The sequence below is a fragment of the Drosophila sulfurigaster genome, chromosome 3 (genome assembly GCF_023558435.1).
Source record: "Drosophila sulfurigaster albostrigata strain 15112-1811.04 chromosome 3, ASM2355843v2, whole genome shotgun sequence".
Classification (NCBI taxonomy): domain Eukaryota; kingdom Metazoa; phylum Arthropoda; class Insecta; order Diptera; family Drosophilidae; genus Drosophila; species Drosophila sulfurigaster.
The window spans coordinates 34847209-34864634 of NC_084883.1; the positions used below are offsets into that span (position 1 = coordinate 34847209).

Consider the following 17426-nt stretch of genomic DNA (forward strand, 5'->3'; position numbering starts at 1 on the left):
GCCTTCTTCTTCTTTCTCTTGTTCTTCTAGTTACTGATAGCATCTCCAGTCGGAGGCTGAGACTGAGACTGAGGCATCGAGGCCTCGTGTTCGTCAATGCTACTTGCCACTTGATTAAGCGCTGTGTTTGCTAATTAAGCATGTGGCTGAGCCGCAGGAAATGTGCATTAGATTCACTTGGTTTGCCCAGCACTTGACGCATGTGAAAAATTTTGCAAAATTCAGCTAAGCTTACAAAGTAAATTAATTCAGTGTGAAGAGCCATTTTTTTTTGTTTCTTCTGTTTGCCATCAGATACCACTCAAATGTTGAGAAGGGTTTTGCTATCGACTTTCACCATAAATTAACCAGCTGATCATAAATTTGAATGCCGTAATCTGAGCCACACACATTTTACTTTTCCTTCAGTTGAATCACACTTTTCGTATGTTTCTGTTTTGCATTTTTGCTGCCAGTTTGTTTCGTCACAAAACAAGCAAACATCAGCAGCCATCAGCATCAGCAGCTTTACTTCTAATTTCTTGCTTTGGATGTCGCGTCGTCTCGCGACGCCTTTACTTTGCCCTTCCTTCCTTCCTTCTCTTTCTTCCACTCGCCTCCCTCCCGTCGACACCTTGTTGCCTTTGTTAACTGGCGAAAGGGTTAAATGCGGCCCCGAACCGAGCCCGGCCACAAGCGTAGAGAACAACTTGAGCACGTTCAACGCATTTTCTCATCAACGTCGTCTAAATTGCACTCAATTTTTGAAGGCTGCCCTCCTCTTTCATCGCTGCCTGCTTCCGTTCTTTCCGCCTCCTTCTCTTTCTTCTGCCACTCTTCTATTCTTCATTCCCACTTTCTATAGAATATGTCGCCTTTTTTTCGGGTCTGCCTGCCAACTGCATTGTTACAAACCACTGTGTGTTGGTGGCCCTTGCAGGGTATAAATTCACTTTGCAAACGCCATCAAGCACATCAAATAATCGTGGTTTATTCTATTGGCTTCATAATGTTATATACAATTTGGTTGATCAAATATTATTAACTCCATTATACGAAATGTGCTTTACGTTCAAACTTTTCAGTTCATAAACTCATTTTATGAAGAAAGAAATTATAATTTTATTTTTAAGTGATAAATAAGTTTTTTCTGCAACTTGAAATATTTTCATATTTCCAACTTTTTCCGTAATTAATTGTCTAATTAATTTATTCCAAAATTTGTAATAGGAGGTTTAAATGTAATATTGGAACTGAAACAATCTGCCTTGACATTTTATAATTATTTTTTAAAGTGATATAGTATATAAATATTTTCTGCAAGTTGGAATATTAAATATTTCAATTTATTTACGTAGTTAGTTGTCTCATTTATTTGCGATGGGATTTTAAATTTCATGTGGAAACTGAAAATATCTTTCTTGAAATTTTAGTTAATTCTTTAAAAATTTTTGAATTTCTTATTCTGCCTTATAAACTTGCATAATTACAGGGTATTTAAACTAAACTATACGCAATTGTCAGCAATCTGAGCAGTTTTCTAAACATCTGGTGCATATAACATTGTTTGTTATATGGTTTCTTTTTGTCTTTTGCTGTGACTGCTGTGTGGGTGCAGCAGGTGGTTTCTATGGACTCAGGTCCTGGCATTATTTCGAACGCCTTTTTGTGACTGCGCTTACCAAATGAGTTTCGCATTTCAATCTGCTAAAGAATTTTACTATACTCCAATTTAAATGCATATATGGTAGTTCTGCTTTTTTGGGCAACGTGTGAATTCTCATTGTCTGAACTATGGAAAAAAGAGAAAGGGAAAGGGAAACGGGCAAAAACGGATTTGGCCACAAGTTTTCTAGTTAACTTAAGTAGCTTTAAAAATGTGCAATTTAATTAAATGCAAGTCAAAATTTTGTGGCCAACAGAACTCGAGCATAAAATAATGCAATTGTTGTAATTATTTTAGACTAAAGCTGCAGCACGCGCTGCAGCAACGATGGTCAGGATACGAAGCACACGACTTACGGAAATGTTTGCCAGCCCAAGCCAAAGCAGCGGAAGGAAGTGAGAGTAGAAAGTGAAGGAGGTGCAGCAGATAGCACAAAACGCAGCCTCGCTTGTTGGCATCTGACTTAGCTAAGTGCATTCCCCTGTACTATGATAAGGACTAGCAGAATAAGAAGGATTATTCACGAAGAAGAGGCATTCTTGAGTTATCAATAGAAGAGATTAAGATTATTGAAAATGATGATTGAATTAAATTAAAATTATAATTCCAGAAACCTTAAAAAAATCACAAATTAAAATTTAAATGCAATTGAGAAAATGCTTAATGTAGAAAGTTAAAAAAATGTTATAATTTTAATTTCATCCATTCTTAAATAAATTTAATTTATATATATTTTATAAATATATTTTAATCAATAATAGTAGAACTAGCAAAAACTAGCTACCTCCCATGAAAAAACAATTGAGAATAACTGAAATGCAATTTTAAGACTAAAATTCAATAAAGAAACAGAAAATTTTAAATTAATTTTCTTAAATTTGTATGTAAAAAATCTTTTTACAATCCATTAATAGATTTTATTTGATTTTCTAATAGAAAGAGTAGAGAGCAGAAAATGGAAAAATTTGACTTCATACCCTGAAAAAAATTTAAAGCCATGTTAAAGACAGAGATATAAAAAAGGACGAATCTTTAATTTAAAGTCAACTTTATAAAATCAATAGTTAAATTTAGAAAAAAATGCATTTATTTAAAAAAAATTTTTTTTAAGTACTATAATAAATAAACTGCTGTCTAACTTCAAATAAAAACAAATTTTAAATATTATTTAACCTTTATGATTTGTGTACTTAATAATAATCAAACAATTTAAAATGTTATAAATGTACCTTATAATTAGTGTCTCTAACGCACTTAATCGAGAAGAGGATTGTCAATACTTCACAATAACTTTTGTGCCATATATAAAGCTCGTAACTGAAATCTGTAACTTTTGGCCTAGCTGCATTATGAACGCTTCGGGTATTACTCTTAAGTATTGCCAAACATTCAATTTGCTGCGCTCGAGCCCAAACGCATTTCAAAGGTAAACAGAAACATTTCAACTTGGCTGCAAAATTAATGAACGCAAATGCAGATATCCATGAAGAAGAAAAGAAGAGATGCCATTGCTGTGACAAACCAAACCAAATGCATACAACATTGAGAACTGACCCTAAGACCCTAAAGTAAACAAGTTTCATGAGTGTGGAGGGGAGACAATAAGAAGCAAAAGAAGTGGAGCTCAGACTTGTGGGGCAAGTAACGAATCCCCAAACCAATTCAATAAAAGCAATTCTCGTAGACGAATGCAAAAGCATAAGCTGCGCGGGCGGGGATGAGGGTGAGGATGAGGATGAGGGCAGCAAACCACAAAAAATCTGCAAAATTCAATTAATTTAAATGCAGTTTTTGTTAGGCTGTTGTATCATCATACCACACACACACACACACACACACACTATATGCAGAGTAACGAGTGGAAGAAACAGAACGAGGTTTGGGTTAAAAGCTAAACGCATCACTTTACAATGTAAATCTCAAGAGTGCGATGCCCAGCAGCTTTTCTATTTTGCTTTTTTTTGAGACTCGTATCTGCTTTGCATTCGCCCAACCGACAGATGTTTTGTAACACAAAACGGGAACTGCCAAAAAAAATGAATGCTCAATAAAAGGGTATGGTTAAGAGATACCCTATAGCAAGCAAGAAATTTTAAGCATAATTATAATTTTCTTCAACTATGTGACTTTTCTTTTAATTCAAAAATGGCACAAATTTTGTAAAATAAAATTTTTAGAATACCTTTTACTATGTTATACCCTTTAAACTACTTAGGTTTAGGCCCTTTTTCATACGGCTTATGGCTACGACTGTATAAAAAGTAAACTGAGGACTTGTAGATGGTTGAAAGCGCTGTAGTTGTCAGCATCAAAGCTGCAGAGATACATTTGTTTCGGTCAACTTAGCCACAATCGCCAACAATAAACAACTTTATACTCATCAAACGTTCATTTTCTTTAACATTTTGTTGCACTTTACATTAAATTTACATTAACTTTGTACTTATTTTACTCTTGTGTATTCAAGTATTTATTGTAAAAACTTCATTCTCAATTTTAATGCATGTTGAAAATCTTTGCTTTCCTCTTTGGAAATTTGCATAGCCATAAATTGCATCGGAAAGCCACATTAGAACACTCATAAATAAGGCTAAGTCACGCCCTGCAGGTTCCCCACTCCCAAATGGATTGGTAATAGTTTTGTTAATAATTTGCTTGGTTGACCAAAATACTTTGGGTTTTTTATCGGATTTACATTCCCTCTGGTGTGCTTCTCGTTCGTTGTTCAATCTGCGATAATTACATTTTATTTGCACTTTACTTTTTTTTTTATCACATTTTATTTAAATGTCATATTTGTGGTTGTTCACATGAGGGTCAACCGCACTGCAATTGATTTTTAATACATTTGGGGTTTCAGTTCAGTTCAGTATTTGGTAAATAAATAGATTTAATTGAGCAGTGTGTCAGTGTGTCTTCTATTTGAAATTAGCATTAGTTTTATTTATTTATTTATTTTTTGGCATTCCGCTTGACGTTTTAATTGGCTCTCCATAAATACTGATATTGTTTGAAAGCCTAATTAAGATAAACGCATTTGCATGCGCATTTAAATTGTAATTTATTTCGTGTGGCATTCGTCAATCAATTTGGATGCCCATGAAATTCAAGTTTTAAAAATTTCGATGTGTATATAATTGTGCATTAATTTGTTATACTTTAATTGGTTTAGAAATTTTATTTTACACGACATTTAAAAAATGAACTAGAAATTTATTGAATTTAAATTTATTTCACATTTATTACTTATACGCCAAGTAGCCGCATAAATTACTTCAACTTTGTTTGTTATATACATAGGTATTTAGAAAATCAATTAACATGCTTTCATTTTCTTTTAATATTTTTATATTTATTATCTTCCATACTATGATTAAATAAATTTATATTATTCCATTTTATGAAGATACGGTGTGTTTATATAAGTATTTAGCGTATGCGTAATATACACATTTGAAATATTACGTATACTACTTTAAATTTGTTTTTTTTTTTAGATTTATTGATTCGTGGATTTCCGTTTATTCTTTCCGAAAAATGTTTTTATATACATCCCTATATTTCAGATATATTACGTATACGCCAAGTTTCCGGATGAATTAAATATAATTATTCTTTATTTGGTTGTATTATGTCATATGCATAAGTACTTTTTTATTATTTTTTATTTAATACTATTATTCACATTTCATAATAATTTTTTTACATTACACATACGCCAAGTTAAACAAATATAAAAATTTTTTGTCTAAATTTGTAAAATGTATAAAAATTGAATAATAATATTGTATAATCTACATTTAATTTAATTTTTCAATATTAATATTATATTTTCATTCATTATTTTTGAATATTACACATACGCCAAGTTGTTATGTTTATTTATGATTGCGTTGCATTTACTTTTTAATTGTAAATACAGATTTAAATTAACTGCTCTTCAAATTTTTATTTTGTTCTTTGTGAATTTGTTATGAAATGTTTTAATGAGAATGAGTAATTTAATTACTTCAACTAGGATTAGTAATTAACTGATTTTCACTTCACAACTTCACAGCAAGAAAAAAATGCGTAATGCATTTTTCAATTAATTTCACAATCCGCCGTCGCGACCGCCGTCAATTCAATCAATCCGCTTCTAATCGCCTTGCAAAGGACATAATACTTTCTTTTGATGCCGCCGCCGGCCAAATGGCAATAATAAACAACAACAACAAAGAGAAGAACAACAACAATGACAACGACAATATGTTTACAAATAAACAGATAACGAGGCGCGTATTGGAAATGGAAAACGCTTAATGCCCGTTGCTCGCTTAGGAGAGAGATTTGGTCACAGGAATACGTCGAGACGCGCCAAGCGCGCAACGCCAACTGAAACGACATTAAAAGCAAACGCTTGGCCAAGATTCAATTGTGCAGCAGCAGCATGAGCAGAGGATACGCCGACAGCATAAAGCACACACACAGAGGCGCACACACTCACACTCACACACACATACTGACTGCGACACATTCACGGACATGCAAAAGGCGCAAAATCAGTTTCGTCCTGCTGCCACAGCGGGACTAAATCATGGCTGGAATCCATTAACACTACGAGCGACGTTTGTGGGTGCTTCCTCGGGGGCTAAGTGGAGGCATGTGTAACAACGCTTCATTCATGAATATCTGACTGAGTTTTTTTTCGTCTTGTTTACGTTTAAACTTTGGCGCCTGCGCGTTGCCAAGCCACGTGCTGTTTGTTATGACGCCCCCAAAAAAGCAGCACCTGTTGCATGAACACTGTCCCCATTTAAAGCGTAACTAAACTGTCAATCAAACTCGCATTTTCGTTGACAGCCCAAATTTCTCAATTACGATAATTAACTAGAATTACTTTCTTATATAACATGACTTTTTCGGCAAGGTATAAAAGACACGACTTCTGCTTTTGATGACACAGTCAAAAGTCAAACATGGCAAATCTAGCTCTATTTCAATTTATTGTTTACAATTTATTGCAAGCGAACCTAAGAGATGTAATCATATTTCATTGTGCGCAGAAGTATGGTAAATATTTAGCAATTTTACAATATTTAATTTTAGCAGTTATTAAAATTTTGTTAAACATTTTGATTCGTTATCCATTAACTGTCGATTTTAAATTTCATTTTTGACTCAGCTCTTATGCCGCTTGTACAACTATTTTCGAAAAACTACATTTTCTCACAATTCGTTAATCTCAATGTGCAACAAGAACAATTGACTAACTTTCACAAGGATTATTTGGATAGCGATTTGACCAAACTGGGAGTGTTCTTAGATCTAAGCTGCAGTCACAGTTCCTTAATAACAAATCAGGTAAAATTATTCACTGCTTTCTAACTTTAACTACAACAAAAATCATGCAGTCGAGTCAAGCGCGTCTCTACACGGAACACTTTCATTGGCTGCTCTATGATGAAGCAGGAAACATGACTCAACTAGAAGAACTCTACAACAAAGCTAATCTGAGCATCAATGCAGATGTCACCTATGTGAAGTTAGCGGAAGAATCGAATGAAGGCAGCTTTTTTACACTCTATGATGTCTATAATAGAGGCAGCCATTTAGGAGGCAAACTCAACGTTACCATCGATCAGAGTGTTTACTGTAATCGGAGCAGTTGTGAAATCAAGGAGTATCTGAGTGAGTTGCACACGAGAACCAGGCTACAACAGCGCAGTAATTTAGAGGGTATTACCTTCAGGCAGGTGGCATTGGTGAGTTGGAGATTGCTTTTAGTTTTTTGTCACTAAGAGAATTGACCATAAAGACTTCCTTTAAAGGTCACCGTGTTGCCGTTGAACTCAAGTGAAAAAGTGCTTCTCGACTTTTTAAACAGTGAGCAAGATGCTCATGTGGATTGGATATCTCGTCTGGGTTATCGCAACAATCTCCATTTGCAGGAGATGCTGCTATTCAAGTAAGCAGAACGAAATAAAAACAATTTACAAACAACAATAAAATCATAAATACAACTAAAACCTTTTCAAAATTAAACCAAGATTAGAAATGCAACCAGAAAATTAAGGAAAATGGTAGATTGAAGATTCTTCAAATAGTATTGCATTAACATAGTTTAAAAATGTAAAGGACAGCACAAATTTTTAAATCAATATCAAGCACAAATAATCTGAATATAATAAACTGATTATTATATTCAGATTATTTGTACAATATTGATTGACATTTTTTTATTTATATCTAGTGCTTTTATGAATGCATTATCAATCAGCAATTTTTACTTTGCAGATTTTTGAATTTCCGATTTATAGTTAGTGATTTTATGAGTGCATATTCTCTCAATCATCAATTTTTAGTTAACATCTTTTTTACTTTTAAATGTTTCTTAAATTACAAAAATCTTGTTTTAAAAATCAAATCATATTTTTGGAAATGTATCGAATATATGTTTTTTTCTGTTTCCAAAAAAAAATAATACTCGCTTAATTCTAATATTGATCGACTTTCTCATTGACAGCGTCAGCAATGTTTGGGTGGATCAGTGGAGTCTCAACGATACCATTGGCGGTGCCATGGGTGAAGTGGTCAACGAGCATGTGGAATTATCGACCACAGCTTTTGTGCTCTCAACTGCGCGTCTGAAGAAGATCTTTCCTACCACCGATATTGGACAATTTCGCTCGGTTTGCATATTTCGCACACCACACAATGCTGGCATCAAGGCTGGCGTTTTTCTCGAACCCTTCAAACCAAGTGTTTGGCTCGTTTTTGTCGCTTTGCTGGTCTTCTCTGGCCTGCTGCTGTGGCTGATATTTCGACTGGAGCATCACTGGATGCGACGCTATCTGGCCTATATACCCTCGCTTTTGACCAGCTGTCTGATTAGTTTTGGCGCTGCCTGCATTCAAGGCTCGCACTTGATTCCACATTCGACGGGCGGACGACTGGCGTTCATAGCACTCATGCTGACCTCGTTTCTCATGTACAACTATTACACATCGATTGTGGTGTCCACCTTATTGGGTTCGCCAGTGCGTTCCAATATTAAAACCATACAGCAGCTCGCAGACAGTTCACTAGATGTGGGCTTCGAAACGATACCGTTTACTTGGGCATACTTAAACGTAAGTTTTTCTAGGATAAATTACAATATTTATGCCCGCTACCCTTATAACTATAACTATGTGTCTCCATGAAATGTATGTAACAGAAGGAGGCATCTCCGTCTCCATAATGTATAGATATTCTTGATCAGCATCAACAGCTGAGACGATATAGCCAATGCCTATTGGCCATGTCCGTCTGTCTGTCCATCCGTCCGTATGAAACCTAGATCTCAAAAACTATGTGAGATACTCGTAGATTTATAATATGTTTGGACAATATTTGCACGCAAATCAAGTTTGTTTCAGATTTTTGCTACGATAAAAATCAAAAAAGAAGCGAAAATTTGAAGGTAGATTTTTGGTACATTCAATAATAATTACAGTATTTATGATTCCTGAAAGTTTGGTTTTACAAGTTATTTAAGATATACTTTTGTTTAGGCAAAAACGCAGTCTCACAGTCGCGCACACTTGACTGTAGCTTTCTTACTTGTTTCTCATAAAATTGAGTTCTTTTATAGAGTTCACCACGTGCTGATATCATCAATTTGGTTAAACGTAAAGTTGATGGTCGCAATCCCAGCAGCATTTGGTTCTCGGCTCAAGAAGGCGTGTTGCGAGTTCGCGATCAACCTGGCTTTGTATTCATCTCGGAGGCTTCATTCTCTTACAACTTTGTGGAGAAATATTACATGCCTCATGAGATATGTGAACTGAATGAGATCCTCTTTCGCCCGGAGAGCACTGTCTACACCATTGTGCATCGCAACTCAACGTACAAGGAGCTGTTGAAGCAGATACAATTGCGGATGCTAGAGGGCGGCATGACCCAGAAGCATCGACGTTTCTATACGAAGACCAAGCTGCACTGCTTCTCCAACAATTATGTCATCAATGTGGGCATGGAATATGCTGCACCTCTCTTTATGGCTCTGCTGGCCGCCTACATTCTCTCATTTATTATTCTAATGCTCGAGCTGGGATGGTCATATCTGAGTAGACGCCACTTGCAGCGTTCGATCGGTGGACAGTAAGGAAAATATACAATTTAAAATGTAGTTCTTTAGCTAGGTAAGTATCAAGCGGTTTAATAATTGGCCAATTAGTTAGTCCTACCTTTCAGCTGTCACTCACTATCCACACGCATCCATTAACTTGTCATTTGTCAATTTATGATGATTTATAGTGTTCTTATAAAAGCACTACTGCTAGCTAAACGATTTTGTCATTAACTAGCTGTAATTGAGGTGCAATCATGTTCACTATTCAATTTATCATCTATTATTTTGTGCATATTGCCAAGTTGAATAATGTCTTATTTCTACACTGTTGGCCAGCTAATTGTGAGTTTAATTTAAAATATAATTCTTATGCTAAATTATTGTTTATTTACAGCACTCTTTCCACTGGCACACTTAGCACATAATTCTGGAATATTCAATCAATTTTTGGATCTTAATGCAACATTCTCTCAAGCGGAGCATTTGCAAGCACAACTTGTTAATCATGAACTTATTAAGCTGGGAATTTACTTTGACATCAATTGTGATCAGAGCAAAGAAGTGTTGCAAATGGTAATTTCATTTCCTTGTTAATATTTGAGCAACTAAATTTTATTAAGCTTCTATTAACAGGCAAATACACAAAGCTTATTTAATGATCATTATCATTGGTTAATCATTGATCGCAATTTTGATTCAAAACAACTCCGAGAAAGATTTTCTGAAGCACAACTTTATGTCAACAGCGAGTTAACTTATGTCGAGCCGCAGGCAAATCTTAGCAGCTTTATACTCTACGATTTATATAATAAAGCTAAGCACTTGGGCAGTAAGCTAAACATAACCATCGATCAGCAAATTGACTGCAATGAACGAGGTTGCCACGTCAGAAGATATCTAAGCGATCTTCATCTGCGACTTCGATTGCAAAATCGCAGATATTTCACTGGCATTACACTGAGAGTTAATGCAGCAGTAAGAACAAGATATAATTTAGGCTTTTAACTAATAATCCTAATGCTATCTCCGATTAAAATAAATTATTTTAATGGTAGATCACCGCGTTGCCTGTAGATTCCCCAGAGGAAAAGATAAAAGAGTTTCTAAGCAGTCTTGATGATATTTACAAGGATTCATATGCCAGGCTGGGCTATCAAACGCATCAGGTGTTCAAGGACTTACTGGATTGCAAGTGAGTTGCATTAAATAATTAAAAGTGATATTTAACAAAAATATTAAAAGATATGTTTGTTTTTTGATAAAAAATATTTTATTTATTTGATTTATAATATATATTATATATAAATTTCAAATTTTTTTTTTTATTATTTTTTGTTAATTCGACTATTAAGATAAAAGGATTTTTATATTTTTCAAATCACACATTTGATTTTTGGTGTCATCTTGGAAAAAAAGATTGAAATTTAAAATTAGTCTACAATAAATACAATAATTATTTATTTGAAAAAATTTAGCTCAAAATTGATATACAAATATTTTGTATTAAAGTTTGTTTAAGACTCAGATAGTCATAATTTTTAGTTAAAATTCCTGAACATACAATGTCACATAAATTTTTAGCTTTTCTTTCACCTTTCGCGATCGCTGGACGGACTCGGAGGTAACTGGCGGCCTCATTGGGGATTTGATAAATGGCAGCGTTGATATGACAACCACCGCTTTCTTATACACCTTGGGACGCACCAAGTACTTTAAGCCCTTGACCTGGCACAGTTCCTTTCGCTCCGTTTGCATGTTTCGTAATCCACGCTCAGCTGGCGCCGAGTTGCGTGTCACGGAATTCCTCGAGCCATTCAGCTGGACGGTTTGGCTTATGTTTAGTGCATTGCTGCTGTTCACTGGCTTCTTGCTGTGGCTGACATTTCTACTGGAGCGTCGTCTAAGTCGAGCTAGCAGCATGGAGACATCCTTGTTGACCAGTTGCCTGTTATCCTTTGGTGCAGCCTGCATTCAAGGCGCTTGGCTACTCCCTCGCTCAACGGGCGGTCGCATGGTCTTCTATGCGATAATGTTGACCTGCTTTCTAATGTACAACTATTATACATCAATAGTTGTATCCACATTGCTGGGAGCACCGCCAAAATCAAGTATACGCACCATACAACAGCTGGCAGATAGCAGTCTAGAGGTGGCCGTTGAGCCCACCATCTATACGAAAGTTTATGTAGAGGTGGGTTAACATTGATCTATTTAAGTTATCAACAAATTATGCTTGCTTCATTTGGCAGACTGCTGAATTTCCCGATATACGCAGTTTGTATCTCAACAAGATCTTAAACAAGGATCCCAAACGCATTTGGTTGCCCTCAGAGCAGGGCGTGTTGATGGTTCGCAATCATCCTGGCTTTGTGTTCATAGCTGAATCAGCTAGTGCATATGTTTTTGTACGAAAACACTATTTGCCCCACGAGATTTGCGAGCTGAATGAAATTCTATTGCGCGATGAGACAAGCGCCAATACGATCATAATGAAAACATCGAATTTTGCAGAGCTATTCAAACTATGGTGAGAGCAACACAAATGTCTTATTATAAAGAATATAAAGAATTAATTATTATTCTCTTATTTAGTCAATTACGCCTCTTGGAGACTGGAGTGCATTTCAAGCACTTTCGCTATTGGGTGCGCAACAAACTGCATTGCTATCAAAGCAATGTCACCGTTGTGGTGGGCTTGGAATCCGCCGGACCGTTGTTTCTTCTACTACTCATGGCGTATATCATCTGCTTGTTTGTTTTGGGCCTGGAAATACTGTGGCATAAACGGCAGTTACGCAAAAGAAGAAATTAAGGCAAGTGGCTTGCTAATTTGTTAGCAATTTTAAACAAACATGCAGCTGACAGGCGACACGAAAATTGGCCAACGATTTTGACTATAAAAGGAAAGCCCCAAAAGGTGTCTGAAGCTCAAAAGTCAACAATAAAGAAAATGCAGTTGCTGCACTTGGCAAACTTTGTGCTGTACAATTTGCTACAATCGCGCATCACGTTCATTGTCATCTTTCACTGCTGGCAAAGGAATGAAAGTGATTAACTAACTAGAAAATAACTCAATAATTTTATTTATTGCTTATCTCTTGATTAGCTGAATAATAAATTACTCAATAATTTTATTTATTTCTTTTCTTTTTACAGTTTTTTAAAAAGGGATTAACTGACTAATAAATTACTCAATAATTTTATTTATTTCTTATCTAATTGTAGCTTTACAATTCGCTCAACAAATCTATAACTCGCCGCAACTCATCTATCATCAATTTGTGCACTTGGGCGACTGGAATTGGGAGAATTTGGAGCAGCGCTATTTGGATCATCATCAGCCCACTTTGGCTATCTATGTGGATCTGCAGTGTGAACGTAGTGAAGCGCTTTTAAAGGAGGTAAATTGCGAATTTCTTGCCCAAAAGCATATTTCTCATAAATTTCCTTTCAGGCTAGTCAATCGCAGCTCTACAATCAGCATTATCATTGGCTTCTACACGACAGCTTATCTGGCTTTGGCTTCTTCGAATTCTTTGCACCCTTTAATCTATCTGTAGATGCGAATGTGGACTATGTGAAACAGGAGGTTCTTGACAATGGAGACACCAGCTATGCGGTCTACGATGTCTATAGCAATGGCAATCACATTGGCGGAAAACTCAATATAACTGGCAACTACGAAGTAAACTGCAATGTGACAAAGTGCACATTGAAGCGGTATTTGAGCACCTTGCATCTGCGCTCCAAATATGGCCACAGAGAGCAGCTGCGGGATGTGGTATTGCGTGTGGCCACTGTGGTGACTCAGCGACCCATCACCTGGTCACCAGAATTTTTGATACGTTACCTCAGTCAGGATAACAACACGCACATCGATGCCATAGCCCGGTTTGGCTTTCATATCAATCTGGTGCTCAAGGATATTTTACAATGCGGGTGAGATTGAAAAGAGTTGTAAATAAGTTTTCTTTCTAATTTAATTTAATTTATGATTTTACTTAACATACATACATACATATATGTATGTAAATATACAATATTATAGTTAACAGTGCGCATTTGTAAAATGACAAGCCGTGATTTAAAAGCTTTGCATTTTATTAGTAGTATTTTGCAATTGCATTTTTGGTAATTTTAAGAAAATTTTATAAAACATGTAATTTGCAAGAATTGCATTACTGATCCTTCCTTTTCAGCATGAACTACACTTTTACGGATCGCTGGAGTTATAGTGACATCAATGGCGGCTCTGTGGGCGCTGTGGTTGATCAGACCGCGGATATTGCCTCGGCTCCTTGTTTGGCCACCGAGGGTCGCCTGAAGCGTATGTCGGCTATCATTGAGACGGGTTACTTTCGCTCCGTTTGCATCTTTCGCACACCCCACAACGCTGGCATACGTGGCGATGTCTTTCTGCAGCCCTTTAGTGCTATCGTCTGGTATCTATTTGGTGCTCTCTTATTGCTAATTTCCCTACTGCTTTATCTGGTATTTTATGTGGAATACAAACGAATGCCGCGTCGTCGTCATCTCAACTATATGCCATCGTTGCTGACCACTATCCTGATCAGTTTGGGTGCAGCTTGCAGTCAGAGTTCTGCTTTAATACCACGCTCCACTGGCGGACGTTTAGCCTACTTTGCGCTGTTCCTCATCAGCTTCATCATGTACAACTATTATACGTCTGTTGTGGTTTCTTCGCTTTTAAACTCGCCCGTCAAATCGGACATCAAGACAATGCAACAGCTGGCAGAAAGCTCGCTGGAGGTGGGCCTGGAACCGCTCTCGTTTACGAAAAGTTATCTGAATGTGAGTTTGACATTTTATTCATATTTATTAAATACTTTATCCTCACTGACTGACTGTATTAACTACGCATAGTCCAAACGGTAAGACCTATGAGGCTGTAATTCTTATACAAGATAGTTGAAACACTTTCAGCGTGCAATAAGGAGGGGTTTCTTAAAAATGTTTACTCTACTCTACTGCTAATCGTAATTTTCAAAATCTAACTGCATATGAGTATGTCAGTATATGTATTACTCGTATTATACATCAAATTATTTGGCCTGATTTACTTAACTTCTTTCATAACTAAACAGTTGGAGCTACGATGCAGCAATTTATATTTCAGTGTGCAGTAAGAGGGGATTTCTTCAAAATATCTACTGTAACTCTGAACTAATGACCCTTTATATTAGAAACTGTAGTCATGCTCTAGCTCTTAGTATTTGTTCACATTCAATTGCTGGCTAAAACTGAAGTTTCTTGATTCCTGGCCTTCCCTAGTACTCTTTGCGCCCAGAAATACATCTGTTCAGTAAGCTCAAAATTGAGACACAAACGAATAATCCGGAACTCTGGATACCCGCCGAGAAGGGCGTACTACGCGTAAGAGATCGACCTGGCTATGTGTATGTACTGGAAGCCAGCTCCGGCTATGCCTATGTGGAACATTATTATACGCAGCAGGAGATCTGTGACCTCAACGAGATACTCTTTCGTCCCGAACTCTTGATCTACACGCACCTTCATCGCAATTCGAGTTATAAGGAGCTCATACGCCTCAAGTAAAGTATTTGGCTTAAATCAAAACTATGCAACTAACTGAATATTATTCGTTAGATTATTGCGCGTTCTGGAGTCGGGAGTTTATCGTAAGCATCGCAACATTTGGGCACGCATGAAGTTGCATTGTTATGCCCAGAACTTTGTCATTACCGTGGGCATGGAGTATGTGGCGCCGCTGTTCTTTATGCTCATCTGTGGCTACGTACTGGTGTTACTATTGTTGCTGCTCGAACTCGCCTGGGAGCGCTATGTGCAGCGTACACGTTAAACACTTTGCACCCACTTTTTTTGTGTGTCATCTTGCACCTTGAAGCAGCTCGACTGCACGTCATGGCTTTAAGCTATTATGCAAAAATGGAATCAAAATAAAAGCACTTTGCGTTAACTTTTTCCGCTGTGAAAATTATGCAGGAATGCAACGACCCGGTTGTCCGTGCACTTCCTGTTGTCAGGACTGAGGACTGAGGACTGAGAGCCCGCGCAATTGCCGTGCACGCCTCGCTGCGTTGACCACGTTTTCATGTTTTCATGCGATTTTCGTATTTGCATTAAAAACTTTTCCCGGTTTGCCGTATTTTGGGCTATGATTTTTCAGCGTTTTTCCCACCTCCCTCCCATTTTTTCCATTTGCATTTTTATGCCCAGCAGCGAGCAAAAAGAGTCAACAAAAAAATGGAAGACTGCAACGTGTGGATGCCACAGAACACAGTTAAGAGATTAAACGGTTATCAGCATTTGGCAATTGCCGCTTGTCGCAACCTTTGAATGAAACCTTGACAGCGGATTTGTCGCAAGTTCTTCCTCTCTCTCTTATCACCCAGACATAACTAATCAATCATTTCATATTTATATATATTGGATTTCGCAGTGAGTCACGTGATTTATGTGGCAACCTGCGGGCGATACTTGACACCATTTCATTTCAGTTGCACAATCGGAAAATTGTGGCACGTTGTTGCGAAACCATAAAACAGGGCACCAATTAATGCCAATGTATCCGGATATTTTTTGTTCGCATAAGCAGCACAACTTTATATACCACTTAAAATTACTTTAAATGGGTAAGCGAGACTAAAGAAATTTATATGTACATTTATTTTGTAATTTTTATTATTTTTGTTTCATAAACTGGAATAAATACGAACCTCCCCAATTCGCTTACCACTTCAACTGTCTGACCCATGAGCACGCAACTGTTATGACAAATTGCCGTACAGCTGACAAATTGCCAGCTCAATCTTGTTGTCATCAGTCCTCCCCCATAAAGTAACTTATAGCACAACGCTGTCAATCTTTGCACATTACATTGAACGACAAATTGACACCCAATTGTAAATTATTTACTACATTTACTTGTCTTTATCGAGTTGGCAACAGAGCTATGTACCCCCAACCAACACTATAACCCTATCGCAGTCACCCTGCGTTGCAGTTGTCAACAACATGTTTTGGTTTTTGATTCTCTCTCGCATTCCCTGTTTTCTTTTTTTGTTACATGGCAACTTTAACTTGTTCTGCTCTGTGAATAATTTCATTTTTACTTTAATAAATTTTAATATAGTTTTTCTATTTTAATTTATTTACATTTTGCTTTGTATACTTTTACTCTTTTAATTGGTTGTGGCTGAATTAATACAAATAAATTACTATATTTTGGATTTAATAATAAATAAGTTGTTAATAAAAAAGTTGTTTAATTTAATATTTCTATCTAATTAGTCAAGGGTATTAAAAGTTCTCTGCACTGCAGTGCACTGCCCTGCAATAGAAAAGCAGCAATGCATTGCTTGTATTTATTTTTTGTTGCATACTTTGCGGCTGCTGCTGTTAAATTGATTTTGGTGGTTTGTGTACGTGCTAAACGCGCGCGCAAAATGGTTTTTGTTTAAACTTGCATCTGGCAATTTGTTTCGAAATTGAACTCTTCACTTTATATACCTGCTTTACTACAGTTTAGATGGTGTTGTTAGTCTGAAAATTACTCAGTTCTAGATTTACGATAGCTGTTGCCATTTGCTGGCGCTGGTCTGATACTATCTTAAGATTTATACGGCCCGTGTTCATCTTATCGGCAATTGTTATTGCTTGCAACTGGGAAGTTTAATCTATGCC

General features: G+C 36.5%; 1 protein-coding gene across 1 annotated transcript; it reads left to right on the plus strand.

Annotated features, from left to right (window-relative positions):
* The first annotated feature begins 6603 nt into the window (after positions 1–6603).
* Positions 6604–16164, plus strand: LOC133840044 (uncharacterized). The gene is made up of 17 exons (XM_062271697.1): positions 6604–6697; positions 6810–6988; positions 7039–7389; positions 7456–7592; positions 8151–8757; positions 9261–9769; positions 10487–10715; positions 10796–10932; positions 11322–11931; positions 11990–12267; positions 12333–12476; positions 12606–12787; positions 12966–13141; positions 13195–13679; positions 13940–14552; positions 15033–15313; positions 15369–16164. Exons 1-17 carry the CDS (start codon positions 6604–6606, stop codon positions 15580–15582), a joined length of 5226 nt encoding a protein of 1741 aa, XP_062127681.1. The 3' UTR covers positions 15583–16164.
* The last annotated feature ends 1262 nt before the right edge of the window (positions 16165–17426 follow it).